The sequence below is a fragment of the Labeo rohita genome, chromosome 2, assembly GCF_022985175.1.
Source record: "Labeo rohita strain BAU-BD-2019 chromosome 2, IGBB_LRoh.1.0, whole genome shotgun sequence".
NCBI classification, from domain to species: Eukaryota; Metazoa; Chordata; class Actinopteri; order Cypriniformes; family Cyprinidae; genus Labeo; species Labeo rohita.
Genome location: NC_066870.1, coordinates 6,912,633 through 6,937,587, shown reverse-complemented (window position 1 = coordinate 6,937,587; position 24,955 = coordinate 6,912,633). Strand labels below are relative to the sequence as shown.

The 24,955-nt window shown below is 37.9% G+C and overlaps 1 protein-coding gene across 9 annotated transcripts; it reads left to right on the top strand.

Annotated features, from left to right (window-relative positions):
* Positions 1-733: 733 nt before the first annotated feature.
* On the top strand, positions 734-24,649 carry rc3h1b (ring finger and CCCH-type domains 1b). 9 transcript variants are annotated; one of them, XM_051132227.1, is made up of 19 exons: positions 734-892; positions 2,715-3,169; positions 4,548-4,668; positions 6,004-6,243; positions 6,361-6,536; positions 8,522-8,722; positions 8,836-8,968; positions 9,058-9,289; positions 9,382-9,609; positions 9,777-9,976; positions 13,918-14,345; positions 16,282-16,440; positions 16,535-16,681; positions 16,767-16,986; positions 19,023-19,113; positions 19,363-19,453; positions 19,549-19,716; positions 19,804-19,898; positions 21,440-24,649. In XM_051132227.1, the coding sequence occupies exons 2-19, from the start codon at positions 2,939-2,941 to the stop codon at positions 21,600-21,602; spliced, it is 3,324 nt and encodes a 1,107-aa protein (XP_050988184.1). In that variant the 5' UTR covers positions 734-892; positions 2,715-2,938; the 3' UTR covers positions 21,603-24,649. The 9 variants fall into 9 exon arrangements, with proteins under 9 accessions (XP_050988184.1, XP_050988200.1, XP_050988216.1 ...); XM_051132243.1 differs by having other exon boundaries at positions 16,279-16,440; positions 16,535-16,657; XM_051132259.1 differs by having other exon boundaries at positions 16,279-16,440; positions 19,026-19,113; positions 19,576-19,716.
* The last annotated feature ends 306 nt before the right edge of the window (positions 24,650-24,955 follow it).

Here is a 24,955-nt window from a genome sequence, read left to right as displayed (position 1 = left end):
TATGAATTATACCATCATTTTCTCTTTTCACATCATAATTTTGACTTTCATCTCATAAATATGAGTTTTATGCAAAATTAATGTCAGAATTTTAACTTCCATCCCATAATTATGACATTTTATGTCATAGTTTTCACTTATAATCTCAGAAATATGACTTGTTACATCATAATTTTGATTTAGCATGTCATAATATTCTTTTTATCTTATAAATGACTTGTCATAATTTTTACTTATGTAATAACTATGATTTTTTTTATATCAAAATTCTGTTTCATTTGATAAATATGACTTTAATGTGCTCATTATGACTTATGTCATAATTTCCCATTTTCATTTAATAAATTTGACTTAGTGTGTCATTTTGCCTTTTTGTCATAATTTTTTGTTTTTATTTGATAAATATGAATTATACCATCATTTTGTCTTTTCACGTCATAATTTTGACTTTCATCTCATAAATATGAGTTTTATGCAAAATTAGTGTCAGAATTTTAACTTCCATCCCATTATTATGAAGTTTTATGTCATAGTTTCCACTTATACTCTTGGAAATATGAGTTATTACGTCAGAACTGTAGCCTTTTAGAATTTTGTATCACACTTACGATTTATCAAAGCATTGTTTTCCTATATGCCGGAAATGAGTTTCCATAGCATGGTGTGTTTTCACCATGAGCCCGAATGTAGCGGCGCTGCTCCACCAGAGGAGGCGCCCCGGTACTCAACAGTTTCTTGTCTTCCTCGATTAACTGCTGGTTGCTGGTAGTTTTACGCGAGGAACTCCCGAACTACTTCGGCAATCCCTTATAACGGTCGACATGGCGACCGAGGAAATAATCAAGCGATTTCTTAAGAAAAGATGAAGATAGCCGATACACAGTAAGAATGAGTGAGTGAGTGTGCATTTATTATTTCGCGCTTGTGGTTTGCAGAACAGCGCATTTTACGTGCATTATGTGTTCGTTTCTGGGTGTGGACCGCACACTGCTGCTAACGGCTAATCTGATAGCACGTTTGCAGCGTTTAGCCGCCCGGCTAGCCTTGTGTATCTTTAGTTTGAGCTATTTTTCGTGTTTTCAGTCAGGTTTGGGGTTTAATTGGTGGCTAGTTCGTGCCATATGCCGGTTTTGGCGTTGTCTTTGTCAGCAATGTGGATTTCAGCTGTGTATTCGATTGAAATAGCAATTCGGTAGCCAGTGTAACTTAGCTCATTAGCTTAGGTAACGTTAGCTAAACTGAATGCTGTGTTTACACGGGCCTCCGCTTACAAAAATAGCTATTTACAGTAATCCACGTGATTGTGTATTTGCATCTATTCTTACCACTTGCCATGTTTCCGCAACAGTGTTTTGACTGTGTGGTGGATAAAGATCGAGTGTTTTGGTCAGGTTCAGCGGTTGCTGTGTTACATAATCGCGGGATCTCTTGTGGTTTAGCCCGAACAGATATCCCGTAAGATCGCATATTTCGCCTTCATCATGCGTCTTACGATCATTTCACCGCACACATTAGGAATTGTGCAAAAATGTCTTTTGTAGTCTGTTTAGCTCATTATCTATACTCGAAATCCTTGTAAGAAATTAAGACGGTGTATTTGCTATTAGCGTATTGATAGAGACAGGAGCCAGTGAGTATTGTGTTAGCTCGATAGCTAATGGAGATCGACAGCGGAGAACAATATGAAACTTCACCATTTTGGTTTATTTTCGGTAGGTAAATGGTGTTAATTTTAACATGTTGCTATCAGTCATGTACATACGAGTTTATGTAATGCTTATACATTAAAAATTGCTCAAACTATATGAGGTTGAGTTTATTGACAGATGAGTTAGCAGCTGTGGGTAGCCTGTTTACTTGAGGCAAAACACCACAGGTGACTAGGCTAACAATTTTAACTTATAGAAATCACCGTATTTTCCCCATATATGACTATTTAATGTTATATGTTTTCCGAAATGTTATGTTTAAATATGCTAATTAAGCATGATCGGATTAAATATGCACTAATTAGTATAGGTGACCAGAACTGAAATCTGAACATTGGGTAGAAGCAAGGTTCACAATTCTTGTTTCATTTAGTTGACAATACAGTTAAAGTTTTTTACAGAGAGGATATTGGATAAATTCACAAATCAGAAAATATCTGCCAGGGGTAAAAAATATTTTCTGGTAAATTATACATGATCAAACTACTTTTTGAAACCCTACAGAAGTTTTGGAGTAAGTGCCGCTGAAGTGAAAGTGTTTGTCTGAGAATTGAGGGGAAAAAATCATTTTGAGAGAATGTCTTGTAATGTCTTTGAAATCTATAGATGCAAATACATGGAGTATAATAAAATAAAAACTTGTGTATTTTGGATGTTTTCTTACTGTTAGTCCAGAAGAATACATCTTATGGAAGCAGAATAGCCCAAAATCTCAAAATTGACACGTGCATGGAAAAAAAAAAGTTAATGCCCCTCCCTCAATAGGGTTTAAACAATTTATTCTTATAATAAATGTTTAAACTGTAGTGTTTTTGTTTTCTTTTTTTGTTTGGGTTGCAACAGCTGCCAAACGTGGCTGATCTACAATACACCAGTCAGTTCCTGTATCTTACTGCATAATTGTGTTGCTTAATGTGCATTATGTGAAGCCACCACTAAAGATAGACTGTTTTCTAATTTCCATATTTGTCAGATTATTCATCAGCTGCATCTCTTTTGTTCCAGGTTTCAGGTTTCACACCATGTGATGATCACCCGGGACGTGTGAACTTATTTAAGAACTCCTGTGTTCAGAAGATTTTTTGATTCCAGTGGAATCTTTCTTTTTTTTTTTCCCCCATCTATTATTCCCTTTTTGTTAAATGACACGCCCAATCACGCATACACCCGCACACACACCCAAGACAACCCCCCCAACTCTTGTTTACATGTAGAACAACCTTGCTACGATGCCTGTACAAGCTCCACAATGGACAGAGTTTTTACTGTGCCCCATATGCACCCAGACGTTCGAGGAGACTGTGCGCCGGCCCATCAGTCTGGGTTGTGGCCACACTGTTTGCAAGATGTGCCTCAACAAGTTGCACCGCAAGGCTTGTCCTTTTGACCAGACGGCCATCAACACTGACATCGAACAGCTGCCCGTCAACTCGGCCCTGCTACAGCTGGTCGGGGGTCAGGTGAGGCATTTCAAGCATGTTTACTGAGTAGCATAACAGACTGTGGCAAAGCCACTGGTGGTTTTGCTGTGTTTTGGTTTAGTTTTTGTCAGTTTAATTTGCTGCACTGAAAGACATGAACATGCATCACTCTCTCATAGAGATCAGATATCAGAGTATGCACACACAAAAACATTCAGGAGCACACAAAACTGGTCAGTGCTACCAACATGATATTTATCAATAAAATGGCTTCTAGTCATTCTAGTCACGTAGGCATAGTGTAAGCTCCGATGAGAAAGGATGAACATGGAAGTGCAGAGGAGAGAGCAGAGCAAAATGAGGATTTGTAAAGTAAAATGTCAGAGGATTTCAATATAAGCCTGGTTTTCCTTTCCTGTAAACATTATTTCATTCTTCCAAACTACTTCTTGAGTTAAAGCTTGCGGAATACTGTGTGTATAATCTGTGGATTTTCCCTTACATACAGTATTATTTTGTATTAAAATTTAAACAATTTGTTGTGCTTGAACAAAGCAAGCAATGTAAATTACACACAATTTCAGTCAAGTTTCAGCCAAACTAAGCCAAGTTTAATTATGTTTCCTAACATGGATAAATGTATACACCTGGTCTGCTGTTTGCTAGGGGAAACAAGCAGTCCTCTCTTTAATGATTTCATATTTTTCATGATATTCCAAAGTAACTGCCAATAATTAAAGTTCAGAAGAGCGATCTTATCTTTCACATGAGCAAGACATTTAATCTACAAAGTAAATTAAAGGTATGTGTGGATTACACTATACATATAAAATTGACACCCCTTCACTTACTAATGAATAAAAAAAACTGTGTTAAAATCAAATATGAAGTGAGATAAAGAGTGAAAAACAAAATATTTTTGAAGCCTGCAAACATGTTGTAACCAGTAAAATTCACTAATAAACGCTTACATAGCCTAAATAAATACCCTGCAAAATAGACTAAGGGTAAGATGTGAGTGATTGTTTGGGAAGAGAAACGAGTGATTCCATGTGTAGTCCAGTTTTCCATTTGTGAGGAATCCGGTGACCAGATCACAAGACAGAATACAAAGCCAACATAAATTTATGGGCTCACGTACCCCTCGTTCAGCACAAATCCAAGTGTTTCCATATTCACAATAGTTAGTTGCTAAAGTGTTATTTCTTTTGTAAACAAAGCTTTGTACTGAACTTGTGTGCAGTTATTACTATCATTTTATTTTTTACACACCACCATCTGTGGTATCCTGACACAGTGGTAGCACTCTGCCACTGCGGTAGTGTGGTCGTCTCCCTTAATAGTGCAGCCCTAAGCATAACCAAAGTTTTCAAATCTGTCACTGTGTGTGCTTTATTTAATTTGTCTTTTTTCTCAGGTGCCCAAACAGCAACCTGTGGCACTCATTACGTGTCCAGAGGACACCAAGCATTATGATGAGGCACGGCAGTGTGTTGAGGAGCTGGCCCTCTACCTCAAACCCCTCAGCAGTGCACGAGGTAACCGACATGCTCTTAAAAGTAGTCATGCAACTCAGTAGATTTTTTTTAACATTTAGATAAAAAATTTCATGATGCTCAAAATAAAATGAATTTAATAATCTGCTAATTAAATTAATATTCGACATTTAAATAATAAATGCTGAGTTTTATACAAACATTTCAATTTCACATTAGTTTTATACTGATAATGACTGTGTATATGACTTTATATGTAGAGTGTACAATACAGTGTTTGTAAATGTAAGTTTTCATGTCAACTTTTCATAATTCAATCATCCATTAAATAATGAAGATATCACGTAGCGTTTATGTAAAATTATGTTGAATATGTAAAGTAGTGCATATATTTAGCAAAATGCTCCTCTTTAGAGTTTTTTCTTTTTCTGGCTAACTAGTGAGCTATAGATACTGAATGGCTTTTCTGAGGTAAATTACATTACGTGACATCATCTTTCTGTGGTTGAATTGCTGATTTGAGTGATTACATTACACAATACTTTTTGAGTTCTATCAACATACCTTCTGGTGTTCGTTCATATTTATTTTGTGCTATAACTAGTAGCAAAAAGGAAGAGATGATCTGCTCATGTGGCACATAAACTGAGGCAGCTGCAAAGAGTCACAGAAAGTGTCACAAAGATATTTATAGTAAATTTCATTTTAAAATTGACCATTTAAAAGCTAAGACTTTTTTTATATAGTACATAATACAAAACGTATTGCAATTTTTGGATTGGATACTCGCTACAAATAATTTATTGAATTTTTGTTCATGCATCAACCGAAAACATTAAAATGAAGGTTGATTGAAATTGCTAGCGTCGACACAGCTGACATGGTTACTCATGGTGTGGAAAAGAAATAGTTGCTGACATGGTTAGAGGGTGCCAACGGACAAGCACTAATTAAACATCAATGTTTCGGTCAGTGATTTTAGTCTTCTGAAGGAAAAAAAAGATACATTTTTTGCCATTTCAGCATTAAACATTTCAGTTGCTGAAATTACGGTGCATCACTGCTTTAAAGTCGCCATGTAATGGAAATTTGTGACGGATCTTTTCTTCCACAATGTGTTCATCTAGTTGAAACAGACTAAATGATTGGAGAAGCCCTGCATGTCACTAGAGAGAAGTCATTTTTCATTTCACCAGAAGATTGAGTTATGATATTTTGATTAAAAATGCAGCTTCACAATTTGTTTTTAAAATATGAAACCTATTTGGACAAATCAATAAGATACATTTAGAAAATAGGGTGAATTTTCATTTCAACGTGAAGCAGCTATAAGGGGCATGGCCAATTGATCGATTGTATAATTTTGCTGGTATCTAGGAGTGGGGTTGAGTAATGCTGCTCAGAGCATGCTGAGCCGCCCCATGCAGAGGAAGCTGGTGACTCTGGTGCACTGTCAGCTTGTAGAAGAGGAAGGTCGGGTCAGGGCCATGCGAGCGGCCCGTTCTCTGGGCGAAAGAACTGTTACTGAGCTCATTCTGCAGCACCAAAACCCCCAGCAGCTCTCCTCCAACCTGTGGGCTGCTGTCAGAGCCAGAGGCTGCCAATTCCTGGGCCCAGGTAAGATGACACTTTAAAAGCCTGTTCACACCAACACAAATGGTCATTGCAAAAATTCAGTCTTGTGAAAGTTCTAGTGTCTTATATATATTGTCTGCCTTTTTTTTTTATCTACAGCCATGCAGGAGGAGGCACTAAAACTGGTGCTGCTGGCCTTGGAAGACGGATCTGCTCTTTCCAGGAAGGTTCTGGTCCTCTTTGTGGTCCAGAGACTGGAACCAAGATTTCCTCAGGCCTCCAAAACCAGTATTGGACATGTAGTTCAGCTCCTCTACCGTGCCTCCTGCTTTAAGGTAGGTGACCTTTATTGTGCACTTGATCTTATCTCGACTTTTAGCAAGCATCTTATGAGATGCTTATCTTATGAGGGTTTTTTTTGTCTAATTCCTATTCAGCCCTGTTGGGTACAAATTATGCTCTTGATGTGCAAATTAACTTTTTCATCACCTCAACACAGGGTTCGTACAAGGTGCTTAAAGTGATTGAAGTACTTGAATTTGACTTTTTGAAATTTAAGGCCTGAAAAAACCCTTGAAAATATTCCAGAAGAGGTACTTGAAAAGTGCTTCAATTAATAAAAGAGAGTGTATCTATGAAATAAGTGTTGCATTTTTTTCAGTAAGCACACAACTTTTCACGCAATTCCAAAAACATCATACCTTTTTAGCTTGTTGTAGTTAATGTCAGAAAACTAGCGAGCTGAGCCAGTAATAGTCCTAAACAAGGCTGAAGATGCGAAAAGAGGAATAGATGAACCAAATCAATTGAGTGAGTCATTTATGCTGAAACAGCTCTGATTGATTCAAACTCATGATCATTCATTCAAGCAATTCACTAGCAAAAAACAGAACAAATTAAAAGAACCATTGATTTTTGAATTTCAGCATCGCTTGTGATGATTTTTAAAAAGCATAGTGATGGGTTAAACAGAGCTTTTTGCAACTGAATCAGTTAAACCATTGCGTCACAAAATGATGCACTGTTTCGAAGCGCTTCAATCGGATCGTGTATCATTTTGCGAACTGAATAATTCAAATCGAATGATTTGTGATACGCAAAGTTCCTATCTAAGTCAAATGATTCACGCTCCGCACTCTGAGTTCTGATCTGAAATGATGGTTCGCAAATCATTATTCAGATCAGAACTTCAGAGCGTGGATAACAAATCATTTGATGTAGATCGGGACATTGGAGTGGTTTCACAAATCATTTGACTTAGATTGGGGATTGTATTGCAATTCATTTGATTTTAGATTGCAACAGATTTGTGAATCATTTTGCAAATTGAACGATTCAAATCAAATGAGTCGTGATGCGCGAATTGATTTGTGATATGCAAGGTTCCGATCTAAGTCAGATGATTCATACTCTGCACTCAGAGTTTTGATCTGAAATGATGGTTCGCAAATCATTATTCAGATCAGGACTTCAGAGTGTGCATCGCAAATCATTTGCTTCAGATCGGATCTTCGGAGCATGGATTGTGAATCATTTGATTCAGTTTAGGGTTTCAGAGTGAGTTTGTATTATTATTATTATTATTATTATTATTATTATTATTATTATTATTTTATTTTTTTTTTTTTTTTTTTGTTATTAAACAGTAGAAAATATCAAACCATTAAGTCAGTACAGTTATAAAAACAAAAGAAAGACAAAGTATACACAAATACAAATACCTTAAGAAAAATAATCATGGTTTTACTATAGTAAAAATTGAAACAATGTTTGTTTTTTTTGTTTGTTTTTTTTTTTTTTTGTATAACCACATTTTTACTACAAATACCTTGGTTAAACTATGGAGTGGTTTCACAAATCATTTGACTTAGATCAGGACTTCAAATTGCGTAGCGCAAATCTTTCATTGGGGATTGGAACTTTGAAGCCGGTTTGTGAATCTTTTGGTTTAGATCGGAACTTCGGAGCGTGAATCAATTGTTTTAGATCAGGATTTCAAAGAGACTTCTCTCGTCCCCCCCCAATACAGTAGTAAACATCAAACCATAAAGGCAGGACAGTTATAAAAACAAAAGAAAGAAAAAAGTACACACACATACAAATTCCTTAGGAAAATGAACTGGTTTTACTATAGTAAAAGTGAAGCATCCTTTGTAATGCTTCAGTAGTGATGCTTTGCATCTAGTGCATGTAGTTTGCAACAAAGTCCTTAAAAAATCCTGGAATTTCATTTTACAGTGTCTGTACGAACTCTGTCAACAGCTTATTCGCAATAACGTTAACAGCTGTAGTTTTCAGTTGAATCTCTTATGTATCATAGGTGACAAAGCGGGATGAGGATTCATCACTAATGCAGTTGAAAGAGGAGTTCCGCACATATGAGGCACTTCGGCGGGAACATGATTCTCAGATTGTTCAAATCGCAATGGAGGGAGGGCTCCGCATCGCCCCCGATCAGTGGTCTTCTCTGCTGTATGGAGACCAGTCTCACAAGTCCCACATGCAGTCCATCATTGATAAGGTATAACAAGTGTCTGTTTGCACAGCTTGAGGATTTCCTGCACTCTTTTAAATGGCATAAATGCTACTGTTTTGGAGTAGTGGATAAAAGGAATATGACTGTTTGTTTTTCAGTTGCAGACCCCAGCGTCGTTTGCTCAGAGTGTGCAGGAGCTGACCATCGCACTGCAGAGGACAGGTGACCCTGCCAATCTCAACAGGCTGAGACCTCACCTAGAACTGCTCGCTAACATTGACCCCAGTCCAGGTTTGTTACAAGAATCCCACCCTTGGAATGAATTAGTAAAATCTGCAGCAGTTCTGTGATCAGTTTTGCTTTGATTCATCTCTATTCAGATGCTCCTCCTCCAACCTGGGAGCAGCTGGAGAAGGGACTGGTGGCGGTAAAGACGGTAGTGCACGGCCTGGTGGACTTCATTCAGAATCACAGCAAGAAGGGTGCCGACACGCAGCAGCCACCCCAGCACAGCAAATACAAGACGTACATGTGCAGAGACATGAAGCAGAAAGGAGGCTGTCCCAGAGGAGCTAGCTGCACCTTCGCCCATTCACAGGAGGAGCTGGAAAAGTGAGTGCCGTTGTAACATCTTACATGTCTGGTAAGTGTTAACCCACAAACTTGCTTAATAGTCAGAATCTCATTTGTTGTTCACTCTGCAGGTATCGTAAAATGAACAAACGTCTTGCTGCACGAGTGCCTTGCACTCCTGGCCTGCTGCCTGATGAGGTGGTCCCGCTAGAGCCTGGGCGAAAGGGCTCTGCCCTTACCAACGGAGGCCCTCTTCCCCAGCTCATCCCCAGAGGCACAGACCATTCCACATATGACCTCTTACTCAAGCCCAAGATGGATGCCACTAGCCTGAGTGCTCCTGGGTCGCCACCCGACTCGTAAGCCTTTGCTTCTCATTTTGACTTCTCGTTCTCTGCTTTTATGACTAGAGTATCTGACTGCAAAAGTGCTGAGATAGTGAGAAGTTGTGCTTAATAGGTTTCGCTTTAACAGGAAGGAGCAACATGTTACCACTGACTCATTTCTACTTCTTATTTCTCTTAAGTTTGGATAAATCTAGCTTGGCCCTGACACCCCACCCTGTGCCTCACCCCAGGGCGGATCACTTACCCATGCCCAAGCAGGTGCCAGTCGTGCCCAGAGGTGCACCACAGATGTATCCACAACAGCAGCCCGAGCTCTTCTATCCAGAGCCAGCCAGACCTCCTCCCTCAGGATCTCAGTATGATGTTCAGTACCCGACAGGTGATTAGATTTGCTCATATGGATAGTTGTTTGAACAGATTATGAAGCTGCTCCTCTGCTTGCAAGATGCAAGATTGATTTAAATACAAAACTGTTTAAGAAGTTTTCATAAAATACTGTGTCCAGGTCATATAAAAAAAAGATGTAAAGAAAGAATGCTGGATACTGCTGACCAACCAATTGAAGTAAACTAGGCTAATTTGTTGAAGGGATAGTTCACCCAAAAACGAAAATTCTGTCATTAAAGGAGAAGTCCACTTCCAGGACAAAAATGTACAGATAATGTACTCACCCCCTTGTCATCCAAGATGTTTGTCTTTCTTCAGTCGTAAAGAAATTACGCTTTTTAAGGAAACATTTCAGCATTTCTCCATATAGTGGATGTATAGTGAAGTATGGTGTTTGAGCTTCCAAAATGCAGTTTAAATGTGGCTTCAAACGACCCCAAATGTAGCTGTAAATGATCCCAGCCGAGAAAGAAAGGTCTTATCTAGCGACACGATCGGTCATTTTCATAAAAATAATTTATATACTTAATGTCAAAAGTTCATCTTGTCTTACCCTCCCTGAACTGTTTTTTTCTGGTTCATAACAGTTAGGGTATGTTGAAAAACTCCCATCTCATGTTCTCCCTCAACTTCAAAATCGCCCTATATCGCTGTTTTACCTTTTTGTTAAGGGTGTGATGTAGGATCATTTTTAAATGATTTTTGAAGTTGAGGGAGAAAATACGATTGGAGTTTTTCAACATACCCTAACTGTCTTGAGCCAGAATACACAGAGTTCAGGCAGAGCAAGACAAGACGAGCGTTTGAGATTAAAAAAAAAAAAAAAAAAAATTGTAGTTTTTCAATGAAAATAACCGATCATTACATTAGATAAGACCCTTCTTTCTCGGCTGGGATCATTTACAACCGCATTTGGGATCGTTTGAAGCCGCATTTAAACTACATTTTGGAAATTCAAACTTGGGGTACCATAGAAGTCCATTATACCATGAACCCCAGGAAGGTAGTCCTTTTTTTTTATTTTTTATTTTTTTTCTCGTAGTATTCTCGTAGTTTCATAACATAACGGTTGAACCCGAGATGATGTCACATGGACTGTTTTAATGATGTTCAGGGTTCCCATGAGTCCTTAAAATCCTTGAAAGTTTGAAAAAAATCTGAATCTGAAAAAAAAAATTAAAAAAATTCAAGGTCCTGAAAAGTTTTTGAAAATAAACATACATTGATACAGTTCCTTAAAAGTGCTTAAATTTATTTTGTGCAAGGAGTTTTCTGGAAAAAAAATGCCATATTATTCCTTCCGATCTGCTAATGTGTTATTTCGCCAACACTTTGTGGCATATGCATACTAGCTTGCTTGATTTACATTACCATGAATCATTGCAAATATGGGTGTGAAATTTGAATAACATTTTTTTTTTTTTTTTTTTTTTTTTTTTTCTGCATAGGTGTTTTTGACACATGAAAACTGTAACAATGTATCTTACAAGTAACATGATGTAACCTTGCTCTCACTTGAAATATGTCACCACATAAAAGGTCCTTGAATATGAGGGTATTGAACCTGGAAAGTCCTTGAAAGGTCCTTGAATTTGAAGTTAACCAAGGTGTGGGAACCCTGGATCTTCTTACTACCTTTCTTGACCTTGAACGTGGTAGTTGTGTTGCTGTCTATGCAGGTTCAGGGAGCTCTCAGATTTCATCAAAAATATCTTAATTTTTGTTCCTAAGACGAACGAAGGTCTTATGTGTTTGGAACAGCATGAAGGACAGTAAATAATGACAGAATTTTTACTTTTGGGTGAACTATCCCTTTAAACTTAAAGAAGATATGATTAATTTTTTTTTAACAAGCACATCCTTTTATACATTTTACGCAGTTCAAAAAACTTTTTTTTTTTGGCTTATTTTAGTTATTGTCATAAACTAATGAGTTAAGCCAGTAGTAGCACTGACAGTGTCATGCAAACATGGCTGAAGATGTGAAAAGAGGGACAGATGAATTGAATCAATTGAGTGAGTAATTTACGCTGGAACGCTGGATTCAAACTTGTGAATTGAATCCTTATTTTCAAGCGATTCACTAGCGCGATTCACCATTACATTGCAAATATGATTCACTGTTTGAAGCGCTCCAACCGGATCGCATATTGCATAACTTCAATATCTTCAGTATCGTGAATCATTTGGTTTAGATTGGGACTTTGCATATTGCAAATCATTTGATTTAGTAATTTGGAGTGGGTTCGTGAATCATTTGTAAATCCATGCTCAGAGTCCTGATCTGAAATGATGGTTCGCAAATCATTATTCAGATTGGGACTTCGGAGCATGGATTGCGAATCATTTGAATAAGATCAGAACTTCGGAGCGGGTTTGCAAATCTTTTGCATCAGGTCAGATCTTCGAAGTGTGGATTGTGAATCATTCAGTTTAGAACGGGACTTCGGTGGGTGTTCTAAGGGATGTGTTGCCAGGTTAACAAAAGAAAAGTAATACATTTACACCTTAGAGGACACATAGGATGACTATAGAGATGCAGTTTTTTTATTAACATAACTTTTTTCCATATACGTGTCTAAATCCACTTTGAATAAAGAAAAGAGAGGTTTAGAGCCAGATTTTTATACAAGTAAAATTCTTCACTTTATTTTTGCAATTTTGTTTTATTAGTATATTTTCTATATTTATTGTTTGATAAGTGAGATCTCTGGTGAAGTCCTTGAAAATAAAGAAAAAGTAGTGCTTAAAGTACTGTAATTTAATTTTACGGTATCTGTATCCATATGTAGATTTTTGTTAAGGGAATCAGGCCTGTTTTTAATTATTTTTATTTTTTTTAGTTTAAATTGCAAATTTATTATTTGTGTAAACGGATAAAACAATAAAATGCTAAAAACGGAAGTGAATTCAGGCATCACAAAATTATAATGCACAAAGAATAATGGATATTTGTTTAGAGATTTGCTTAAATGGATAGTTCACCCCAAAAATAGTTCCCTACATTCAAGATTGTTCGATAAAACAGCAAAGATTTTTAGCTGAAAGCTGAAAGGTCATTGTTAATTCATAAAATGCAAGTCAATGGCTACTGTCACTTGAGAGTCATAAAAAGCTTATCAGGCAGCACAAAATTAATATCCGTGTATTCTGATGATATATGGAGGTCTTACGAAGTGAAATGATCAGTCTGTGCAAGAAACTGTTGTAATTATTTACAACACTTTTACCTGTAATCCATAGCCTCAGCCGGAGTGATGTCTGGTTTGTGAATGAATCACTCTTTCGAAATGCTGTTTTTTGTGAACTGGGTGAACCAGTTCACCCAATTCGACTGAAATGTTAAAAACTCTTTGCGACTGAAGCAAGATTACAGCTATTAGTGTTATTAAATAATTTTAAAGATTAACCCTAAGTAGGCATTAGATGGTGACAAAATTGCAGAAATGAGCGTAAACAATTAAATATCCAACATCAGCCAGTGAAAAAAAAAATGACCATGTAAAACTAATGTGATTCCAATTTATTGTGCATAATGGTTAGAAATTTATCTAATTTGTCTGTATAACTTTCTGTTTCTGGCACCTGCTTTTCAGAGAGAAGAAAGGCAGTTTCAACAGTATGTAAATGTTTTTAAACAGACGTTTTATTGTCTGGTCTATAGACTGTCCATGAGTGCCATCAAGTCATAGTTTTAAGGAACAGCAGAAAAACTGTGCATGTGACCAAGTTCAAATCCTATTAATTGGCCAGTTTTCTTTGCAGTGTGAAAGTAGATTAAAACAACTCTTGATGGCATGCAAACACTCATAACAATCTAAACCAATGTTTTGTAAGCCGTTCATTCAAATTAAACTGTTTATTGCACCAAATTTTTTAACTGAATATTAGTCTTGGCACGTCATAATTCTAATAACCTTTGTGTTCTTACAGGCAACCCCTACCCATACCAGCCTCCACAGTATGTCCCGCCCCGCTACATCCGTAATCCGCCTCCCCCGGGCGAGTCTGCAGTACCACCTTACTCAGAGCCCTACCCAGGTTACGGCCCAGATCGCCAATATCCGAGCCACCACTCTGGCCCCCCTTTCTCAGCCCACACATATGCACCGCCCTCCCATTATAGTCGCAGACACGGACATTATCCTGCACCCCCACCTCCATTTGCCCCGCCCAGAGACGACTTGGTTAGGATGAGCCCGGTTCCTTTGGATGTTCCCCCAGCCGCTATGCCTCCACCTCCAGGAGGGGCTGCAGGTTCTCTGTACCACCCCCAGGAAGCATCATCCAGAGACAGATACCCACCGGACGGGTACTATCATGCTGGACCGCACCCCAGCCAAATGAGGTCCCACATAGGAGTGAGTTCTGTTCTTCTTAAGGTTTTTGCATGCTAAACAATTGTTCCCCTTGCTTGATATGCATGCCTATAACATTTGTTGTTTAGAAATTAGGTTTTAGTTAATGAACATGATTTTAACATTTTTAGTATATTTAGTGCTGTCTTTCCAACACATGATTTTAGTGTAATCATTATAAAAATATAACTTTAAGTTGTTCTAAATAGCGTTTGTTTTCATTTTTAAAGCTACCAAGAAATAGGGGTGTACGATATTTATCATCTACAATAATATTGTAATTGTTTAACAATATGCGATTATCGTGTTTATCAAAAAATAAAAACAAAAACACACCTAGAGAGTGGACGTATACACTGAGATTTAAGTTAGACTACTGTGCGAGCACATTTTGAGATTTAGTCTATTAAAATACATTTAGAATTCCCCCAAACTTTAAGACAAGGTGCAAAAATGTCCCCGTGTTGTTGTTGTTTTTTTTTTTTGTCTTTTGTATTTATATCATATGAATTAGTTAACATCACACAAAGAGTGATGTTTTTCTCCAAATATCAGTACAATTGCAAATGCAATATTGATTTAATGAAGTTAAATAAACAAGAAGTTAATATTAGGTGACTTGCATTTTATAACTGTTCTTGTTTTTGCTGTAAAGTTACAAACAAAACCACAGCAGAACTGTTTTGTATCTCTGAGCAACACAGACAGTGTTTCTTTACTGAATCAATCAACCATTTGAATTTAATCAGTTGAATAAATGACTCAACCCACTCATGCAGTGATATGTCGCAACCTACTAACGAATTTAGGATTATATTTAAAGTATATTTTCCCTTTTTTCTCCAGTGTTTTTTTTTTCTGTTTTGTTTGTTTTTTGTTTTTGTTTTTTGTTTTTGTTTTTAAACATCAAAACATCCAGCATTAAACAGTTGGTGTGAATGCATCTAAATGCCACTTCAGATGCAGATTTTGTGCCAGATTTTGATGCACTGATTTGTAATGCCCTATGGTGTTTTACTATTTGAATTTGCTTAAATTTTAGAATTTGACACATGAGATAATGAATACATTTAATTAGGTTAGAAAAAATGGCTTTATAAAGATAAAAATGCCAATAAAAAGTAAAAATCAATTTAAATTTATTTAATTTGTTACTCCTGCAAACTAACCACCACACAGAATATGAATAATATCAAAAGCTTTGGGAGTCAGCTGTCCATGGCAGTCCTAAACCTGTCTAAATACCAGCACAATAACATGTTCAGCAAAATATTTTCTAATTATCGTTATTGACAAAGTTCCAGTCATTATTGCACACCTCTACCAGGAAAACAATATAACAACACATTTTCATTATTATATGATAATGGAATATGCAATAATCATGTGATGTCATGTGATGCGTAAGAAACGGTTTACTGAGTCAAAGTTATTTATGAAACACTTTAAATCATATGAATTAGTGTTTTGAATCAGACTCTGTGATGTCTGTGGCGAGACATTAGTTACTGTGTTAACAAATCAATTCCCTTTACTGAAGTTTTTGGTTACGTCCAATTCAGAATGAAACTGGAACCATTGCACCATATTTCATGTTAGTCTGTGTCAGCTCATGTCTAATGAATAATGTTAACAAGTTTAGTTCTATGAATTAGTAAATATTAAATTAACATTAGCTAGGATTAATAAATGCATTAGAATTATTTTTCGTTGGTAGGTTACGCCAATTAATGTAATAAACTAATGTTAACATATAAAACATATTGTAAAGTTATAGCATTTTATGAACCAATACATCCTGTGTCATTTCTGTAGTCAAGAGCCTTGATAGAAGTAAATTAGTTTGTATACCAAGTCACTTGACCTGAGTCTTTAACCATCTCAACTCAGTTTATCAATATAAATTTCCAAATCTGAGTTATATGTTCTCCCCCAGCAGGACCCGTATAATCGCTCTCAGCCCAGTCTGGATGACTTGCATCGCAGACGCAAAGAGTTGCTTGTCCAGCTAGAGGAGAGAAAAGTCATCTCTCCTCCCCCCTTTGCTGCTTCCCCGACTCTTCCTACACACCCGTTCCCCAACGACTACCCTCGGGAGGTGAGTCCTAAACGACATTCTCCTGTCCTTCATGGATCATGAACACAGTGCTCAAGATTGCTCTTTTTAATTTTTGAATACTGAATGTCTGCAGTATTTGGAGGACGGCTCTAAAGCCTTTGGAAGTCGGGAGCCGGACTATGCTGGGCAGTATTCCCCCTGGTCATGTGACACCATAGGATCATACATTGGCTCCAAGGATGCTAAACCAAAAGATGTCAGTAGTGCTGTGGAGATGATGGCAAGTGGTCTATCTCGCGCTTTGTTTCCACACATCAAATAAGACTATCAATAACAAATTTTATTCCTGTACTCTCCTACAACAGAATGCGGAGGGGAAAGTTCTCCGTGAACCTCCACTGGACACCCAGCGGCGCTCTGCGGAAGCCAAAGACGACGATCCCATCATTCCCTTTGGTCCTCTGCCCACAGTGTCTCCTTTTGGTGCCATTTCACGTACCTCTAAAACGGGTTACCAGACCACTGGGCCTGTACAGGCCATAGCATCCTCACAGGCCTCGGGCTCCAAACACATGACCATGACAGGTGACTGAACATCTTTATAATATCTAGTACTTTATCTTAAATTATGAAAGCCTGTTTCTGCCACTGATTAAAAAATAAAAAAGGTAATTGCGACTTATCTCACAATTTCAACTAAAAATTCAGAATTGCAAGATGTAAACTCGGATTTTTTTTTTTCTCTCAGAATTGTGAGAGATAAACTTAATTCTCAGAATAGTCTCTTTATTTCCCCCTTCAAAATGGGACTTTATAACTTGCAGTTGTGAGTTTATATCGCACAATTCTAAGAAAAAAAGTCAGACTTATGAGATATAAAAAAAATCTAAAGCATTTGCAAGGGGAAAAAGTCAGAATTGCGAGTTTATCTGACTGTGTCTTGCCGTTGTGAGTTTGTATCTCAATTCTGAGTTCATAACTCGCAATTGCGATTTTATATCAAACTATTATAAGAAAAAGGTCAATTGCAAGGTATAAACTTGCATTTGCAAGAAAAAAAGTGAGAATTGTGAGTCCATCTCGCATTTCTGACTTTTCTCGCATTTGTGAGGTTTTTTTTATCATGCAATTATAAGAAAGTCACTATTGTGAGTTTGTATCATGCAATTTTGAGAAGAAAGTCAGAATTGTTAGTTTATATCTCGCAATTGTGACTTTTATTTGTTGCAAATGTTAGTTTGTATAACGCAATTTTGAGGAAAAATAGTGAGATAAAAAGTTGTAATTACATTTAAAAGTCTGTTTATGTTGACGCCAATAGCCTCGTGGGTAGCGTGCTGACATATTGCGCTGACATATTGCGCTGACATATTGCGCTGACATATTGCGCTGTTGCGCTGCGGGAGTCCCGAGTTCAAATCCCGGCTTGCCGACCTTTCCCGATCCCACCCCCTTTCTCTCTCTCCCTCTTCGCTTCCTGTCCAACTATACTGTCCTACCTAAATATAGGCATAAAAACGGCAAAAATAAAATCTTATGGTTCATTTCTGCTGAGCGTTATGGTTCAGTACAGTACAGTACGCAATTATGTCCGTTTCCATTGTCAGAAGTTGTGAGTGGTACCAAAATAGTGTACCCCTCAGTTGGGGTACCTAGCACAACAAGGGGTACCAAAAGGATGGAGCTAAACTCACTGCAGAACGTTGATTGGTTGACTAGAATCTTCACGCACATTCTGCGTGCTACAAGAGGATAAAGCATTCTTTACTTGTTCCGCTATGCTGCTCATGCTTGTTGGGCTTATTTACATCAGAGTGTGCAAACACAAAAAAAATTGCAGTGTATTTTATTTATATTTTCACACAGACAATAGCCGTTTCTCAATACGCGTTCTTTGTCTGTTCTTGTGGACTTGTAAAATGTCATTGCCCAAAAATCTGCATTATTTTCAAAATATTACTGTTATTGTGTCATGAAATGTAGTTTTAAGAGTTTTTCAGGTGAGAATGTAGTTGTTTAAAACTCAAATCTGTGGTTTGCTTATAAAGATAACGCCTATTTAAAAAATGTGCTATGCCGATTTCGGAGATGCGAGCTCCAGGCGATCATGTATCGCTCAGTGCTCGTGTGTCCGCATAGACCAGCCTTAGCTCGACTAGTCTGTCTGACATTTGCCGCTGGCTCTGATGTCTCTGTAGTGATTAAACATGAGATACAATTCATTTTGGGTATATTTAACAGGCATTAGTGGTCTCATGAATCCTCTGGAATTTTGAACTTTACTGTAGTACAGCGCTTTATTTGGAGCATACGTTGGACTGAATTGTTTGCTTTTGTCTTTATTTCCTCTTATATACGCCACTTATAATTTGTACTTATACTTTTATAATGGCAATTATTGTTCATTAAAACTGACATTTAACTAAAGGAGGCAGAGTTGCTTATTGTCGCACTTTACCACGCCCATCAAGTAAGAGTACTGATGGTGGTGGAAACGCAAGCTGGATCAGGGTGTTCCGTCCTGAATTTTTGCTAATGTGACAGCATTTTCCGACTTTCGTAGTGTTTAAAAATTGGAGAAATGTAATTTTGTTTTTGGTAAATTGAGTTTTTCTTCACAGCAGACTATCCGTATGGAAACCACAGTGGATGGGGTGGAGCGTCATACCCTCAGCACCAGAGCATCAACTCTCAGGGACACTTCAGCGAGCGGTACTAAAACTAATGTCTTACACTTGACTAACAAAAATGTTAAAGAATGTTAAGTTTTCTTTCATTTTTTTAAACAGAATGTTGTCATGAATGACAAAAACAAGACATAATGGTAGTACTAGATGTTTTAAAATATATTACATTTAAAAAAAAAACACATCTAACATAGGCTTTTTATAGTATATGATTATAGTGTATGATTTAATGTTTGAGAATACAAAACATGATGATTTCCTGTGTTTTTGCCAGTCTGCCCGTGTCTGCCCCTGACCGTGAGCAGCTCAAGATTGAGCTCCAGCAAGTCAACCAACAGATCAGTCAGCAGACCCGTGGCATGGAGGTGTGTATGAAATCTCCATCCAAATTCACGACTTACAATGCACAGCCTTGTCTTACATTCATTAATATTAATAAACATCTCACGTGCGCACACAGGCTGCCAGTAACTCTATGCTCCTGCAGAGGGAGGCGTGTGCGCTGGCATCTCAGCCTGCGGCTGGAGTGAAGTGGTCTTCAGGTGGCGCGGTGTCCAGTGAGCAGCTCAGCCTGGAGCTTGATCACGTAGAGCTGGAGATCAAAAAGAGAACCCGAGAAATCGCCATGGTGAGTCACACTGACACCCATAACAAAGTGTTCATTTATTCTCATATGAGCAGTCTAAGCTCATTGAACCTTTTTCCATGATTGAAGGAGAATCAGGTGGCCCATGAATATAAGCTGAAGGCCACTGAGAATGGGCAGCCTGACCGTAAAGCCCAGTTGGAGGAACTCTCTTTAGCATTGGGGTGAGTAAAGAAACTTCTTCACTAGCTTTTTAAGAGTCTGTTCACACGACACGTTTTTGCATTTTATTGTGCTGCTTTTCCATTGTTTTTCTATATGAACGTGCACCAGACCAGGGGTGTCCAAGACTTGCTGCTGGAGGGTCACTAGCTGCTTTTCTATTACATCCACTTCCAATTTCGCAAAAACTCCCATTTGTCGCAAAAAAGTTTTTATGCTTTTTAAGGTGGTTTTTTCAGGCAATTCAAAAAAGGAATATTTCATATTTAATAGGACACACTATGTGCAATGTGAGGACAAACCAAATCTCCAAGTACTCTTACGAGAACCAGGCTAAAAAACGTAAGTGCACCCCTGCGTATAAAAATTAAACTAAGGAATTAAAAAGAAATTTATACCTGTATAATGTTACACTGTACTCACATTGGACCAGCAGTTTGGAAAATGCTTGAGTGGATATTTCAGCTGCAGGCACCATCTTCTGGTGAGATGCTGAAATAAATTCAGCACGACCCTCTCGGTGCAATATGGGTATTCTGTAGCCATGTTGAGTTTACATCAGTTGTACACAGTGCATCATGGGACTGAATATAAGTGCACTTGATAATATCCCTTATGGTTTTGGACGCCACTACAAATGGCTGTCCCATCAAAATGGTGCTTTATTTAAAGGGACAGTTCACCCAAAAACTAGAATTCTGTCATTAATTACTCACCCTCATGTCGTTTCAAACCCATAAGTCCTTTGTTCATCTTCGGACCAAAAATTAAGATATTTTTGATGAAATCCAAGAGCTTTCTGACCATGCATAGACAGCAACACAACTACCATGTTCAAGGCCCAGAAAGGTAGTGAGGACATCGATAAAACAGTCCATGTGACATCAGTAGTTCAACCTTAATTTTATGAAGCTACGAGAATACTTTTTGTGCACAATGAAAACAAAAATAACCATATTCAACAATTTCTTCTCTTCCGTGTCAGTCTCTGTCGAGGACTGCATGTGTGATGGTACTCTTGTGAAAGACTGAAGAGAAGAAATCGTTGAATAAAGTCGTTATTTTTGTTTTCCTTGTCTTACAGGTTTGGAGCGACGTGAGGGTGAGTAATTAATGACAAAATTTTCATTTTTGGGTGAACTATCCATTTAAATGTGAATTGAATTATGAGTTGTTGATTTAATTAAGTGTCGTAACAGCTAAATTAGCTGAACTGAAATAATAAATGGTTCAATTTAGTTAAACCTGATTTAATTTACTTTTTAATAAATTATCCAGATAGTTGATTAATCATTTTAATAATGATTAAATTAGTCGGTTATCAAAATAATCACTAGCTTGCATAATAAAATGACAAAATGCAGCCCTAGACGGGACTGTCTCCATTCTACATCTGTTCACCATTACACTGTTAATCTTGTTAGGCTCGGGCCTCTTGTTTGTCCTTTTTTTCTGTTGCTCTGTTAGCCAGTAGGCATGTTTGAATAATGTTTCCACAAAATACACTCATTCTCTCTGTCTGTTCTTCTCTTCTCTCCATCAGTGAGGTGTCTAATGGATCCAGTGGCATGAAGCCAGCCAGTAGTATGGGTGGATCTATGCTCTCGCTGACCAATAAGACGTCGTCTCTCACCCTCTGCTCTGCTGACCAAGCAGCGAGTAGCTCAGACCTTCAAAAGAATGGTGTTGTTCACTCTTGCTCTTAAGAGTGTATTCGCACACACACGCACGCACACACACACACATACATATATATACACAGACAACCTCTCCAGAGGTCAATATTCCTTCTCGGAGGGCTTTGAAATTAATCTCTTGAGTAATTCGATCAGTTTCAGGAGATGCAAGATGTGTTTTTAATATTCAGACGGAGCTGATAATGAGGGACACGCATTCACACATACACACATACACACCTGCATGCTGCTACATGCATGCACCGACACAAACTTCTCTGTTGTTTTTTATTTAGAAAAATGAGCAGTATCTGCCGTGATATAAATTTTCTTTCTTTTTGTTCTGTGAATGAGCTTTTTGTTTTAATGACTTCTCATCGCCTGGAAACCAGGGCATCTGAATAATGCTTACTTTGTTGTTTTCCCTATATATCAAGAACGAACAGTCAACCCAAAGCTAGCACGGACAGGACGACGCAAACCGGTGGAAATCAAAACGAGAATCGAACGCGCTATTTTTAGCATCGGGGCTAGTTGCCGATCGCGCGGTCGGGGCTCGGTGGAAACGTCCAACTTCCTGGATCTCTGCAGCCTTGAATATGATCTGACTCGCCAGGTTTAAAGTAGCATGGAGAACCTTTTATGAATCCATTTTTATGGACCGTTAACACGGGTCTCCCCACATGACACTCGACCGTGGCAGTGTATCGCTGTAATGGCAGTTCGATTGGGCTCTGGATGACACAAGGGGGAAGGACAGATATATCTATCTATATATAATAAGTTGTCAGGTTTTGTTTAATTTATGGTTTGGCTATATAACTGTTAAGGAATTTGTAAATGTGTGGTGACACGTGTCTAAAGCGTTCTGTTTTATAGAATGCAAACAGATGTTTTGAAAATTGAGCACTTTTTTCCATGTTTTCCATGATTGTGTGCTTTTTAGTAGAAGAGGTGCAACACTTCGCTTCCCTTGTGTTCTTCGGAGCCCCGTGGTCGGGGGGAGTTTTTCTTTCTCCCAGCGCCACAGCCGTTTCTGAAGATTACAGCCTATTAGGAAATTATTTCATCCGTTTTCCCTAACTTCTGTGAAGTTGCATATTTGGCTCTCCTGGTCGAGTTTGCATATTCGAGTCTCACCATTAAACCGCTGCATTGAAGTATACCAGGGCAGTAGTTTCGACAACGCCGGGTCCCGCTGCGCTAAACGATCGTGTTACAGTTTTGACACTCTGAAAAAAAAATGTTAAAGGGACAGTTCAACCAAAAAGGGACATTCTGTCTTGGAAAAAAAAAAACAGTTCCACTAAAAGCAAGTCATTCCGGTTTAGAACAACTTGAATGGAAATGACACAATTCTTATTTTTGCCGTATGAACTGTCCCTTTAAATAAAAATCCAGACAGATGTTCATTATAGATGAGCTATTTAATGTCTTTAGGTTTCCTTTTTATAAACTCCAAATTAGTTCGGAATCAGAGACTATTATGAATTTCTGCAGAATATTTAACGCGACTCATGAATCGAGGCCTGTCGAGTTGATCCTCCATCAGCCTGCTTTGACTTAAACGTGTTTTTACACGACGTATTCAGTGACTGTTTCCGAAACGAGGCCCCGTAAACAAAGAGAACAAGATTATTTGAAGTCTGAAGTCTTCCTATAGTGATGACATTCTTCACGTGTGACATTTTGTTCTAGTCTCTTGAGACCGACTATGATATACAGCTCCAATTTTGGGTGCAACCTCTTAACGTGTAATCTTTTGTGGTTTTTGTGCTATAGCCGTGGTGATATAGTTGATTTCTCTTATTATGATGACTTGTAGTCACGGTCATTATTTGATGTTCTTGCTCGTCAAAGAGCACAAGCAGCCTTTTCAAGCAGTCGTCGAGATTGAAATCGAGCTGTGCCGACACGCGGAGATGACGTCGACCTTGCTGTTGAGGTTTTAAACGTAACGCGTGATGTCCCATCGCACTCGCTGAGCAAATTCTCTAGAATGTCGTCTTTTCTCCATACTAAATTGTTAACTCCTCCCTCTCCTCAATGTGGAAAATTAATTCTTGTAGTGTTTTTATTTCACGCTGTTGAGCATCACATGAACTAGTTAAGGCTTTGCCTGATTTGAGATGTGCTGTGTAGGGCCTATGATTTAGCTGAGCTTCTTGCTTTCCTTCTGGTGAATCTGGCCTCTGAATAAATCTGGTAAGAATGGTTCAAGGCTGCTTTGTAGCCCAGTAATCAAAGTGAAATTCCTAAAAGCATGTCCAGGTCACATTTCAGTAAGAAATATATAGGAAAGAAAATGTATAGGACCAATAATGGTAAAGCACATCTTTGTCTCCCAAATTAATTCTGAATTCCTGTCACATTATCATTACTTCAGTATTTTATATAGTATGCTTTACACAAAAATTCTATAATGCAGTGATTTAAAAAAAACTAAATCTGTATAAAGGTTGCAAGCATTTTTCAATTTGCAGTAATTAAAAAAGTGATTTTCAAGAAAATGTCAATGCAAAATTCTATATTGCAGTCATGTTTAAAAAAAATCAGTGTAAAGGTTGCTAGCATTTTTCAAATTACAGTAATAAAAAAATTACCAATTTAAATACTGCATTGACATTTTTATAAAAATGGAAATTTCTTGATTTCATCCCTGCTGGAAAAAAACAAACAAACAGCTAAACAACCTAAGCTGGTTGGCTGTTTTTAGCTGGCCATCCAGCCTGGTCTTAGTTGGTCATAGCTGGTCAGCAGGCTGGTTTTAGAGGGTTTTTAGCCACTTCCTTCAGTAGTCCCTCACTGCAGAACACAAGATCCAGGGGGTAAGGTAGGTTTAGGGAAATGTAAGGTGTGAGGAGTTGGATCTGGATCCAGCCCTGCCCTCTAGATCTTGTGTTCTGAAGTGAAGACCATCTTATTTCCTTAGCGGGTCAGGCTGAGAGACCAACTGAAACAACACAACCAGCTAAAACCAGCTTGACCAGCCTGGCCAGGCTAGGAGACCAGCTACTTCTAGCTTAAACCAGCCTTTCAGACGGAGCTTAAGACCAGCCTTTTTTTTTTTTTTTTTTCAGCAGAGATTTTTTTTTTTTTTTTTTTTTTCAGCAGAGATCCCATAATAATAATAATAATAATAATATGACCTGGGCATGTTCCCCTGAGGTTTCATGAGATTCACCCAGATACTACACTTTCTTGATATTTCCCAGTTCTGTGCCATGTCACCCATCCAATTGGCAATTATGCTCAATGATCACCTTTAAAAATTAGGTAAACATTTTTCTAAATTGAGGAACGTTACACCAGGAGGATGTACTGCGCTCAGCGAATTCCCTTTTATATTCAAACGGGGAAAATAAAACGATTGCACACTGCTT

Excerpts from the sequence above, each read along its gene's own strand:
- rc3h1b (XM_051132193.1), top strand. The coding sequence starts at position 2,939 with ATGCCTGTACAAGCTCCACAATGGACAGAGTTTTTACTGTGCCCCATA. Across the intron at positions 8,723-8,835 it reads TGCAGTCCATCATTGATAAG|TTGCAGACCCCAGCGTCGTT; the intron begins GTATAACAAGTG and ends TTTGTTTTTCAG. Across the intron at positions 16,987-19,022 it reads CAAACACATGACCATGACAG|CAGACTATCCGTATGGAAAC; the intron begins GTGACTGAACAT and ends TTTTCTTCACAG.